This window comes from Sinocyclocheilus rhinocerous, unplaced genomic scaffold, assembly GCF_001515625.1.
Source record: "Sinocyclocheilus rhinocerous isolate Xijiao unplaced genomic scaffold, SAMN03320098_v1.1 scaffold113, whole genome shotgun sequence".
In the NCBI taxonomy this organism is placed as follows: Eukaryota; Metazoa; Chordata; class Actinopteri; order Cypriniformes; family Cyprinidae; genus Sinocyclocheilus; species Sinocyclocheilus rhinocerous.
Window position 1 is genome coordinate 3454615 of NW_015646846.1, and position 12962 is coordinate 3467576.

General features: G+C 36.7%; 1 protein-coding gene across 1 annotated transcript in view; it reads left to right on the plus strand.

Annotated features, from left to right (window-relative positions):
- The window catches only part of LOC107708181 (receptor-type tyrosine-protein phosphatase gamma-like), a 79933-nt gene extending 67197 nt beyond the window's left edge, over positions 1-12736 (plus strand). Inside the window, exons 6-9 of the mRNA XM_016512360.1 lie at positions 1071-1137; positions 3331-3488; positions 4718-4913; positions 12492-12736. Of these exons, the coding sequence (XP_016367846.1) occupies positions 1071-1137; positions 3331-3488; positions 4718-4913; positions 12492-12694 (624 nt within the window). The 3' untranslated portion in view covers positions 12695-12736. The remainder of the gene's footprint in view (positions 1-1070; positions 1138-3330; positions 3489-4717; positions 4914-12491) is intronic.
- The last annotated feature ends 226 nt before the right edge of the window (positions 12737-12962 follow it).

The window sequence follows — 12962 nt, forward strand, 5'->3', positions numbered from 1 at the left end:
TATATATATATATATATATATATATATATATATATATACTTTACTAACCCAAATATAAGTGCATAAATGCAAATGCAAGCTTAATATTTCTGCTTTTTGAAATGCCTTGCTTCATAGACCTCCACTGTAACTGCATCACTGCCAACATTTTTCGTTCGTTTTTACAAACTGAGGGACGAGTTGAAGGTGAAGTGACATAACAGAGCAAAAACATACCATTACGCTCCTACCAGCATTGTCTCCTGTTTGTTTATTTTTACTTTTCCTTCTTTTTCAACTGTGACCAATGTTCTTATCAAGGGTGAAAATGGCACAATTTCCACGGTTTTCTTAATGATTCAAGCCAAAAAAAGAAGATTTGTGGTGCACAGCCTCAGTATTCAGAGATGTCATATGAATGTATAGAGAAAAACAGGCTTAACAGGTCAGCGTGATGATCCTTGATAATAACATAAGCTTTTTTGCAGCACGGCACCGCATTCATTCCCCTTCATTCACAACATGCTTTGCACACTCACATACAGTAGGTTTTACACACCTTAACTAATTTGACAGGCCTATCCTTCACGCTGAAAGTGGAACGCAGGTGTGTCCTATGTTTATCCATTGTCAAACGCTGAAAGAATAACCTACGTCGGTGGACTTAAACTCTTTCGCCCACTTGTGACAGCGTTATGGCTTACCGCTATTAGTGCTTAGACAAATGGTGTCATGTGGCGTGTGACATGTCCGTTCCTTGGGGTTTTTATATAGTTAATCGATGTGGAGCTCCTGTATTGGTGGTTCCCTTGGGCTCTTTTATTGCCACCTTGTTCAACCAAATGAATCCTCAGAGAGCACGAGTGAGTATATTTCATCTCTGACCTGAATGAGCTTCTCCATCAACCTGAATAAAAGGTGCTTATGTCAGCGTGCTCTAGTTTTTAATGTTGCATAAGCAGAGAACATGGGAAACTTATGTTCGATAACAGCAGGATTTAAATGCAGTTCATCCTTTTTGTATTTCTTTAACATAGAAAAACAGAATAATCGCTAATTTTATGCCACATTTTTCTGTGTATTTTTTCTAGGTGGCAAAGAAAGACAACATTGCAGCTGAGCCCATCATCACAGGTCTCAAACGAGTAGTCCATCACGGTAAATGTTGCCATATAAACCGCTTTCAGAGTGCTCAATTATAATAAAATGAAATAAAAATAAATAAATGTAATAAATAATAAAAACTGAGCATCTAAGCCTTAGCACAAAAGATGTTTTCTACCAAGAACCATTTTTTGCTGTATATACAGTAGGGCTGCCCCCGACTAAAGATTTTTCTGGTCGACTAGTAGTCGTTCATTTTAAGCATTAGTCGACTAATCGCACATTTATTAATAAACAATTTAAATCATTATAATGAGCCTTTAATTGCCTACATAGCCTAATACGCGCTCAAGCACATGCATAAAGCTTGTCCCAGCGCACCGCAGAAGCTATGATTATGAATGTGTCAGGGAAAAACAGTTAAGGAGGCTGCATTAACATTTTAATAATTTATTGATAAACTACTGTTTTTTTGTTTGTTTTCGGTTTAAGAGATGAAGTCGACGTAACTCGTCATCTCCGCAGTAGTGATGCGCCTGTATGCATGTTTCATACGGATTACATAATCCGAGAATATTGGTTTTCCATTTGATTTGGTTCATTTCAAAGTAGACATTTCACTCTCTTCAAGGCAAGCATACACGGAGTTTCGCGCTCAAGTTCACGGAGACCCAACGGCAGAAAGCGCATCCTGTTTGCTTTCATTATTTTACAAAAGCGCAATGTTTTGTTGATATTGTGAGTGCACATAAATAAACGTAGAGTCTTTACAGATTCGAAAGATGTATTGCTCTTATCTGTATGACCAGAAATTACGGAGTATTTAAAGAGCAAGTGAGCGCACCGGCGCCTCCATCTGTCCCGCAGTGAGTGCGCTTCTACACTCCACACAGACACTTCAATAGCGCACATTTTTCTAGGTTAGCCTAACATTAGATTGAGAGGTCATGTAAAGTTGATAATACTTACATGTTTCAGATGATAAGCCATATTTGTGGTGGATGAATGATAGGTGAGCGTTTGGATGTCCTGCCCAATGTAGCTACTGTATTACCATAGACTAGCTGTTAACGATCTGTCCGTCACAAACTGCGTGACTTCGCCTGTGGATTTTTTTTTTCTGCGACTAAAAAAAATGTTGGTCTACCAAGCCTCTTCTGGTCGACTAATGGTTAGTCGACTATTAGGGGGCAGCCCTAATATACAGTTGGTTATATGGCTCTTTGGAGATTAAAAAGTCAAAGTGTTGCAATATAGCTACACTTTATAGCTAAGCAATATATAGAACCAATACAACATATTGGTTCTAATAGAGGAAAAGTGAAGCTTTTCTAGGTTCTTGGAAGCAAATAGACAGTTTTCTAAAAGAACCACGAATTTCAAAAGGTTCTCTTTTGGAATTAAAAACATGGAATCCGCATAATGAGAAACTAAATATGAATTTCGAATTGTCTTTTTTTTTTTTTAATAAAACTTAACTACTATGAAAACATTCACTACTGTTCAAAAGTTCGTGTCGGTTAGTTTTTTTTTTTTTTAATGACTGCAAAAACAGTAATATTATGAAATATTATTGCAATTTAAAATATGATTTCTAGTTTTAATATATTTTAAAATGTCATTTATTTCTGTGATTTTTTTTTCTGCATCATTACTCCAGTCTTCAGTATCATATGATCCTTTAGAAATCATTCTAATATGCTGATTTGCTGCTCAAGAAATACTTCTTACTATTATCAATGCTAAAAACAGCTGTGCTGCTTAATATGTATGTAGAAACCATGATACGTTTTTCAGGATTTTTTGATGAATAGAAAGTTCAGAAGAACAGCATTGATTTGAAAGACAATATTTTGTAACATTTATAAAGGCCTTGACTGTCACTTCTGAGCAATTCCATGCATTTTTACTTATTAAAAGTATTATTATTATTTTTTTATTTTATTTTACTGACCCCAAACTTTTCAACAGTAATGTAATTGCAAATTTTATCAAAACTCTATGCAAGGTCCTAAAAGTTTAACATGCAATCGCCGCATCTATTGTTCAGAAACTTGGCCCACCCAGTTACAGTCTGGAAATAAAGAGAAAGCTGGGCATACCAGAATACCAGAAAAACTAACAATAAGATAATAAAATGTCACCAAAACTTGTGCTACATATCTTGCTGCCTCATAGTACTTCAGTCAGGCTTCATAAGATCTTCTTCAGTCTTGGAGTGTTTATTCTGTGTCTTTTGTTTAACAGAGAAGGAAACAAACCTTGGTCCATTCATACTGAGGGATCTGCTGCCATCATCTTTGGAAAGTTATTACCGCTACACCGGCTCGCTCACGACTCCTCCCTGCAGTAAAGTCGTGGAGTGGATCATCTTCAGTCGACCTGTTTACCTGTCCTACCACCAGGTTGGCAAACACACACACACACACACACACATAATCATGCCTACATGCACTTCACATTCATATGATCATGTATCACCTCCAGCTGTGTGCACTATGCTTGAAATTGGTCTGCGTTCATTCTCCTGTATCATATTTGTACCATCTGCAAGCAAGCACACAAACAGACAATATTACACTAGCAATGTGACTCATCTGCTGTGCGCTTAAATGTTTCTGGAAATGAAACGGTGCAGATGACTTACTAAACAAATTGATGCATGTATATGTATATATGTGTTGTAGATATATAGTATCATTACATTGAATACAATGAAGTGCTGCTGATTTTCACCACTAATACTCTTTCTAAAATTATTCTAGGGATGCACAATATATCTGTGACCATATCAGTATTATCCAGTATTAGTGTTATTTATTTATTTAATTTGGTAGGTTTTTTTAATTTATTTTTATTTATATGTAATAATTAATAATGCACATTTAAATAATACTTTATAAATAATAAATAAAATATTGTTAAATAGTATTATTATTATATAAAATGTACTAATAATAATAACAACAGTGCATTATTAATATTAACATTAATAATATATTATTATGTTAATTATGTATAATAATAATTATTATTATTTTCATTATTTACTTATTTACATAAAATTGTTAATTAATGCAAATAATATTGAGGTTGATAGTAATGATAATAATTAGTAAGAGTAGTAGTAGTAATATGCAGAATTATAATACACAATTTATTCTATAGACAATCAGACTTTTTTTCAATCAGGTTTTGTTTATGTGAATGATAAATGACTGGCAGAGTCCTCTTAACCACATCTATGGCCTAGCAAGCCTCCAAAACCAAAAAATCACTATACAAATTTAGTATAATAATTGATACACTTTTATGTTGATGTATGACTGATTGGTAACTTAACTCTGAATAAATCATATTTTTCTCGCCGGGTGTGTACACAGCTAACATGGATGAACTTATCCGTTCCAATCTTTTACTTTTCTACCTGCTGTATTCGGCATCACACAGAATAAAGCCACAAAGTCATGCCCAGCACGCACTTCTCTCCTTTCTACACCCTTTTTGCCTAAAAATAAATTGAAAATAAATTCATACATTCCCTTGCAAAGACAACCTAAAAATGATGAAATGAAAAAGAAAATCATGATTAAACTCGTGGATAATGTTGTACTTTGTCTTTCTGCCTCTGTAGCTGGAGGCTTTCTACTCCATCTTCACCACAGAGCAGCAGGATCATGTGAAGTCCGTGGATTACCTGAGGAATAACCATCGGCCCACTCAGGATCTCGACAGCCGGCAAATCTTCAAATCGGCTCTGATGGATGCTTGGATGCCCGACCTCATGACAGACAGCATGGCCAGCGCTGCAGACTCAGAAACTTCTCGAGGTATGATGGCTTCCTTCCCAAAACTGGCCTGACCAATCAAAGAAGAAGCAAGAAGAATGTTTTCTTTTTATTCCTATGATAATACTAACGATACAACATAGACTTCCATAGTCTTCAAAATGATCCTATCATTAGGAAATAGTAACAATGTCCATTTCAGGAAACAGTCTTTATGAATGTAAACTAGGGCTGTGCGATTAATCGGAATCGTCATAAAATCGCGATTTGAGCTTGCGCGATTTCTAAATCGCTTTATAGCACGATTTTTCGGCACCCCCGACCTCCCGCAGTATGCTATCCGCACCAATCAGAATGCAGCGCGCCTAAATGGAGCACGAGAACAGAACAGACCGGGCGGGCATACAAACATAGTAACGCCAGGTTCACACACTTCGTCTGTGGTGCGTATTTTTTCTGCGCCCATGTTAACGGATCAGAGCGTTCACAATGCACGCGATTGCGCTCCGGCATCTCCAGGAGCGGTGCGTCTGCAGCAGTCATGCTGCAATCGTTTCCGCACAGAGTCTATTTCTGCTGTGCTGCACGCGCTGAAAGTGACAGTGCATTATTCGCAGTAAAAAATAACATGGATTGGCACGGAAATTTAGTAATTACACCATAAATGCATATAATTAAAGTCTACTGTTTCACAGTCAACACAAGGCTTTTTGGCTAGATTTAAAAGAAGGAAAAGTGCACTTTTAGATAAACAAGGCAATAATAGATGGCACTCGTGGTGGTAGTTAAACAAAGTTATATTTATTGAGTTTAAACGTGAATATGTCTATGAAAGATTGTATTACTGTACTGTGATAAAAGAGAATCACAATGCTGAAAAAGCATTTTCAGAAACAACGTTTGGATTTGAAATCAAAATAATGGATAAATGTTGTGTTTGTGGTAAACAGCCGCGGATCAGGAGCGGACTGCAAACGCGTCCTGTGCGAAAGCAAAATGAGTCCGTGCTGCTTCTGCACCGCATACACATACTGTATATGCGCTGCAGACGGAGTACGTGTGAACTTGGCGCAACAAATCTAGTTCAACATCTGAGGCAACGCCACAAAGAGCTCTATGACCAATGCATGGCAAAAAAAAAAAATTTTCTGCCATGTCTATTCTAGAGACATTTTGTTACACCTTTACCTAGTGATTATTTTGCCTTATGTCTGTTCTAGAGACATGTTACAGCTTCTTGATAAAGCTCTAATTGGTTTTCTTTTGGAAATATGTTTCAAATTCACACTGAATGCATTAATGACTGTAAAGCATGTCTGTGTCAAAATCGTGATTAAAATCGAAATAGCAAAATTGATTTCTACTCCATCTTCACCACAGAGCAGCAGGATCATGTGAAGTCCGTGGATTACCTGAGGAATAACCATCGGCCCACTCAGGATCTCGACAGCCGGCAAATCTTCAAATCGGCTCTGATGGATGCTTGGATGCCCGACCTCATGACAGACAGCATGGCCAGCGCTGCAGACTCAGAAACTTCTCGAGGTATGATGGCTTCCTTCCCAAAACTGGCCTGACCAATCAAAGAAGAAGCAAGAAGAATGTTTTCTTTTTATTCCTATGATAATACTAACGATACAACATAGACTTCCATAGTCTTCAAAATGATCCTATCATTAGGAAATAGTAACAATGTCCATTTCAGGAAACAGTCTTTATGAATGTAAACTAGGGCTGTGCGATTAATCGGAATCGTCATAAAATCGCGATTTGAGCTTGCGCGATTTCTAAATCGCTTTATAGCACGATTTTTCGGCACCCCCGACCTCCCGCAGTATGCTATCCGCACCAATCAGAATGCAGCGCGCCTAAATGGAGCACGAGAACAGAACAGACCGGGCGGGCATACAAACATAGTAACGCCAGGTTCACACACTTCGTCTGTGGTGCGTATTTTTTCTGCGCCCATGTTAACGGATCAGAGCGTTCACACTGCTCGCAATTGTGGTCCGACAGTGCGCTCCAGGAGCGGTGCGTCTGCAGCAGTCATGCTGCGATCGTTTCCGCACGGAAACTTGACGCGACAAATCTAGTTCAACATCTGAGGCAATGCCACAAAGAGCTCTATGACCAATGCATGGCAAAAAAAATCCCTGGACACGGGATTTTTTTTTTTTTTCTGCCATATGTCTATTGACACTATGTCTATATGACATTTTGTTACACCTTTACTTAGTGATTATTTTGCCTTATGTCTGTTCTAGAGACATGTTACAGCTTTTTGGTAAAGCTCTAATTGGTTTTCTTTTGGAAATATGTTTCAAATTCACACTGAATGCATTTATGACTGTAAAGCATGTCTGTGTCAAAATTGTGATTAAAATCGAAATTGCAAAATTGATCAAAGAAATCACAATAGGTTTTTTTTGTCCATATCGCACAGCCCTAATGTAAACCACTGGAACTGTGGTTATTTCTCTTGGCTAAAACTGTAGTACAGTTTTGTACTTCATAGACGTCTTGTTTGGGTTTCTTCTCATTCGTCTCATGCATGAAGTGCAAAGCTGGTTGTTTTTGGGATATCCATTGCTCTTGAGACAGACTGAATAAATAGGATTTATTAATGCAGTGACTACAGCAGCGCAGCGCTCTGATCCGAGCCAGTAACTGGGGGACGCTGTACTGTGTGTGTGTTAATGATAGCGTTGTTTTCCTCTCCGGCTGAGGGAATTGATTGCTATTGGTTGTGATGAAGTCGGGAGTGATGCAACACAGCCGAAAGGTGGAATAATCATCATTAATATTCCCTCTAAAAATAAACTCGTACAAATGAACACTGTGTGGCCAAATAGCAGTTCAGGCGTTTTCGAAAGCAAGCGGTTGTGAAAACCCTTTGCAATAATGCATCATTTTATCATAGTGCTTATTTTTTGTTCTGTTTCTGTTTTCTTTTCGGTTTCAAATGCTTTCTTCCATGGTGTTTTCCTTGAGTTAGGGTACACTTTTGACTGCTTGCTTTTAAAGAATTAGCACAAATGCAATGTTTTTGTTGTGAGAATTATTAGATATGCTCAGATTAGTTTGATATGATATTGTTATGTAGCAATCAAAACCAATCCAATGTCTACATTTTTACATAAATTGTAAGAATGATTGCCTTGTCAACCTTTATTGTCAAAAATGTTTTTTTTTTTAATGGAAATTAAATTCAAAAACTTCAAAATAACTTTATCAATAACTACAAAATTAAATTAAATTTAGAAAATATTTAATTACTTAATTATATATATATATATATATATATACTGTATATATATTAGGGGTGTAACGGTACAAAAACATGACAGTTTTGATGTCACGGTTTGGTACAGCATTAACGGTATTCATTTATTAATTTAATATTTAATTATTAAATTTGATGTCTAAATTCAGCTTTAAAATAACAATAGCACACAACCTCTGGGCTTTTAATTATATTTACTTCATTAAGTGGGTTGCAAAAAGATACAAAGCTCATATAAACTTTGTACAAAATATTACAAATTTAGAACATATAATTATTACATTTTCTGGAGGACAAACGACTCCTTTTACTGACCATTTGTTGAAAAATAAATAATGAATAGTTCATTTTTAAACCATACAGTGCTATGTGATATACGTACAGAGCGTTACTGTCGCTATACCCAGTGCTGACATCTTAGCTTGTTGACTACATAACCCAAAGAACCGCCATGAGAATAGAGTTAATTTGAATCATCAGACTCTGTGTTATCTCTGCCGGACAGTAATGGCGGCAGTCATTAGCATGCTGATGATTGAACTGATGAAAATAATGGGCTCTCGCGGAGTCACCCGTGCTAACAGAGCTCTCAAGGCCGACTTCCACAGCAGATGCCCTTTCACTAATCACCCCCTCGTCCTCGTTTCACTTCTTGTGTTCTTGCGATCTGCCTCTCGTTTTATAGACGTGTTTATCACAGGCTTGTTGACAGGTCGCTAATGCTGATACACACCAGGCTCCAGACTGCGACTAAAACGGTCGCATTTGCGACCAAAAATATTAATTTGCGAGTTTTTGCTGAGGTCGCCACTGGCGACTATATAGATTTACATGTTATAACTTAAAAATTTGCATGTAATGCCTTTTTTCCTGATTGTTTTGCGATCACATCTTTTGTTATGTTCACATATTAAACTGAGACGATGCGCATCAAAGTTTTAGTGGAAAAAAGAGTTTCAAACAGTCCTCATCTCTGCCGCACAGCAGCATTGTCGCACACCTGCTAAACACAGCTCAGTTGTGCAGCGCGAGACTCGAAATGACGGAGACATGCGAAGTGAAAGTGCAGAAAACAGCGTCTATTTCGTGCACAACTTGAACAAACTACAACAGGTACAGCTGTCAGCTGCGTGTATATTGTAAAGCTTGTAAACATTGCAACGTAATATACATTTACCTCAGAAGAATAACCATTCAGCGTCTATAAGCTCATCAATCAGCTAGAAAAACAACTATAAAGAGGAGCGTTTTGCTATATTTATGCGCTATTGCATATTAATATTTTTTAAGAGAGCCTACAGTACAACTTACTGAAATGTCTCATGTAAAAGCTCATTCAGTGTTTCAAACTGCGGAAAACGTGTAAAGCTTGTAAACATTGCAACGTAATATAGGCTACATTTACCTCAGAATAACCATTCGGTGTCCCTAAGCTCATCAGTCAGCTAGAAAAAGAACTATAAAGAGGAGCATTTTGCTATATTAATGCGCTATTGCATATTAATATTTTTACTTAACCTGTTGTCTAGATGATTCAACTCCTCCTATAAAACTGAATTTTACTAATTAAGAAAAACAGACTGAACGTGTGAAAGACATACACTCTTAAAAATAAAGGTGCTTAAAAGGTTCTTCACAGCAAAACTACATGGCATCTTGAAGAACCTTTATTTTTAAGATTGTATGACAACATTTACAGGATGCATTGAGGAGGAGCCCAAACTACACTCAGTGGCCAAGTGATGCTTCCAGTTGTGAGATCTTGTGAAGTGTGCATGTGACCTGCATGATCGCGTGTTCTCTGCGTGACAGTCGGTCCGTGTAAATTTAATGCTTTAAACATTAAATTTGTGATTTCAAATTATGCTGTGCTTTATGCCATTTGCCCACTGTCATATTCATGTCATTTTCACTGTGTGCTGTATGTAAAATGAGTGTTACCTTGGCTTTATTTGAAAAAATATGATTCCCAATGCACACAAACTTCCCAGAATACTGAGTGCCCTGTTTGTTGCAGTGTTTACTTCCTATTCAATTAGATTTTTATTAAATATTTATTTATTTGTGAAAAATACTTTGTCATCTAAAGTATAAGTATGTTTATTTTACAAATTTATTTTTTAAACCATTTTCAAATGATTCAATTTCAAGTTTCTTAAATATTAATGAAAATAAATACAATTATATCGGCTTTATATCGGCCATCGGCCACCCTGCTTTCCAAGATATCGGCATCGGCTGTCAAAAAAAACAATATCGGTCGACCGCTATATTGGAGCCAATGGCTCCTTACTTGATTTTTTTGTCTGGAGCCCTGCACACATTAAGAGTAGAGGCTTTCGGCATAATGACCTTATCAAGCGCCGCTTATGCAGTCCGCCCAGCTTGACAAGAACACGTCCCACTGAATGATTTGTGTGATAAGTGACGTCAATCGTGCAATTATTTCTGTTTGACTTTTCAGCGGTTCTGTAGTCGTTGTTAAAAACAACTCTTTTTTTTACTCAGTTTAAAAAGGTATTAATTTAATAGGAAAAGCATGAGTTTGATTAATGCATGTACTCCAGGTAATCTTGAGCTGCTTATGTGGGTGCCGCTGGTTCAGATCTGACATGCAACAATATATTCTGATTGGCCATGAATCGTGATTGTGTCACATCACAGAGCAGTGTCACATTCGGAGGGGTTGAATAGCTAAAAAAAACCTGCTAGAAAGCCTGATCAGGGCACATTTGATAAGGATTATTTTTTGCTGCAAAACTATGTTTGTAATGTCTGTGATATCAAAAAAGCACCAACAATGAGGTCACTGTAACAAGGAAGTTGAAAACAATAGCCATTGAAACAACATGAAGAGATGTGTTTTATTTGTGTGTGATAAGACTCCTAATGGTTCTCCTCTGATACCTTTGCTTCTCCCTACACTCAAAAACACGAATTAGATCAATAGTACTACCACTAACCAACATTAGCAAATTATATTTACCTAATTACTATTTATATTTTTATTTTATTTATTATTATTTATTTTATATGTAGTATTATTATTATTAGTTTTATTAGTTTATCTTATCTGTTATTTTGCAGTGGAATTGTAAAAAATAGCATAGACCTTAAATATCAGTTCTAGGGCTATCAATTTAACATATTAATTGCATTTAATTAAAATAGCACGTTTATACATTTAATCATACCTGCTTTACCTTACATAAATTATGTTATAAGGATTTGTATATTTTAAGTTATGTAACGTGGAATGGGTAAGAAGGGCTTTTCTTAGTAAATATTGCTATATGCATTTAATTGTGATTTAATTGATCTGAAAATCGTGTAATTAAATAAATTTTTATATCATATCTACTTGAATAAATGCTCAAGTGTGATATGTAAAAGCAGGACTCTTACACTACCATTTAAAAGTTACTTAAAAAAAAAATATTCAGCAAGGATGCATTACATTGGTCAAAAGTGACAGTAAAAACGTTGTTACAAAAGATTTCTATTTTAAATAAATGCTGTTTTTTTTGTACTTTCTCTTCATCAAAGAACCCTGAAAAAAATGTACCAGTTTTCCACAAAAATATTAAACTGCACTGTTTCCGGTTGTTCCCGATAATAATAATAATAAATATTGATAATAATAAGAATAAATATTTATTGAGCAACAAATCAGATGAGAATGATTTCGGAAGGGTCATGTATCACTGAAGGCTGCTAAAAATTCAGCTTTTCCATCACATGAATACATTTTTTAAATGTAATGATATTTCACAATGTTACTGTTTTAACTGTATTTTTGATCAAATAAATGTAGCCTTTGTGAGCACAAGAGACTTCTTTCAAAAACATTTGTAAAAATCTTTCCGACCCCAAACTTTTAAATGCTAGTGTGTTTTTTACTGCATTCATTTTTCATCGTTGTATCTGCATTTTAACTGATGTGCAAGATTGGTGTATTTTTCCACCACTGAGTATTACACACACACACACACACACTCAGGCTTGCGTGCGTGCGCATGCGTGCGCTCACTGCAAGGCTGTTTGAAAGCCTGGAGGCAGATTGAGATGAACTCATGTATTATTTTCCACTTTGAAGCAGTTTCTAGTGCGAACGCTTTGGTGAGTCAGACAGCAATAAAAGATTTAGCTTCACCTGGGGGCTGCAGTCGTGGACCTGTGCGGCTGAGATCTGGCTCCGCTCCCACTGCAGAAGAGCCATAATTCCACCCATTTATCTCCAGTCACAGATCCCTAATCAAATGAGAACAACTGTACCTTCTTCCTCCTTGTTTTTATCAGTCTCATCTCATCACTCTGCTTCTCCTTTCTCCATCCAGTCTGCAGCAGCATCCCTGACAACATGAAGGTCCACCTTCTGAACAGAACTGCACTTGTGTTGACCTGGGACAGACCGTCAGCTGTCTACCACCCACCTATAGTGGGCTTCCTTGTCTCCTACAGCTGGGTAAAGGATGAAATGCCTTTTGAGAAGACCTTCACGCAGAGCGGCGAACACAGTACGGTAAGGCTCCCGACATGAAAGGCAAAGCAGTCTGATCATTTCAGAAGAGCACATTCACAGTGTCAACCACCGCAAACCTCATTCCCTCAGCCATAATTATTTTAGGCCTGGTTTTAGCTTAACCATTTATTCAATCACTGTGAGGAGGGAACATTAGACTGATGTGAACTGAAGTGGCGTAAGCACTGTTAGCCGTTTTTCATCCTTTGGTTAATAGAGATGAGTCTCAGTTAAATAATGTAAAAAAAACTGAGCGTTAATTGTTCATATTAATGTATTATATTCT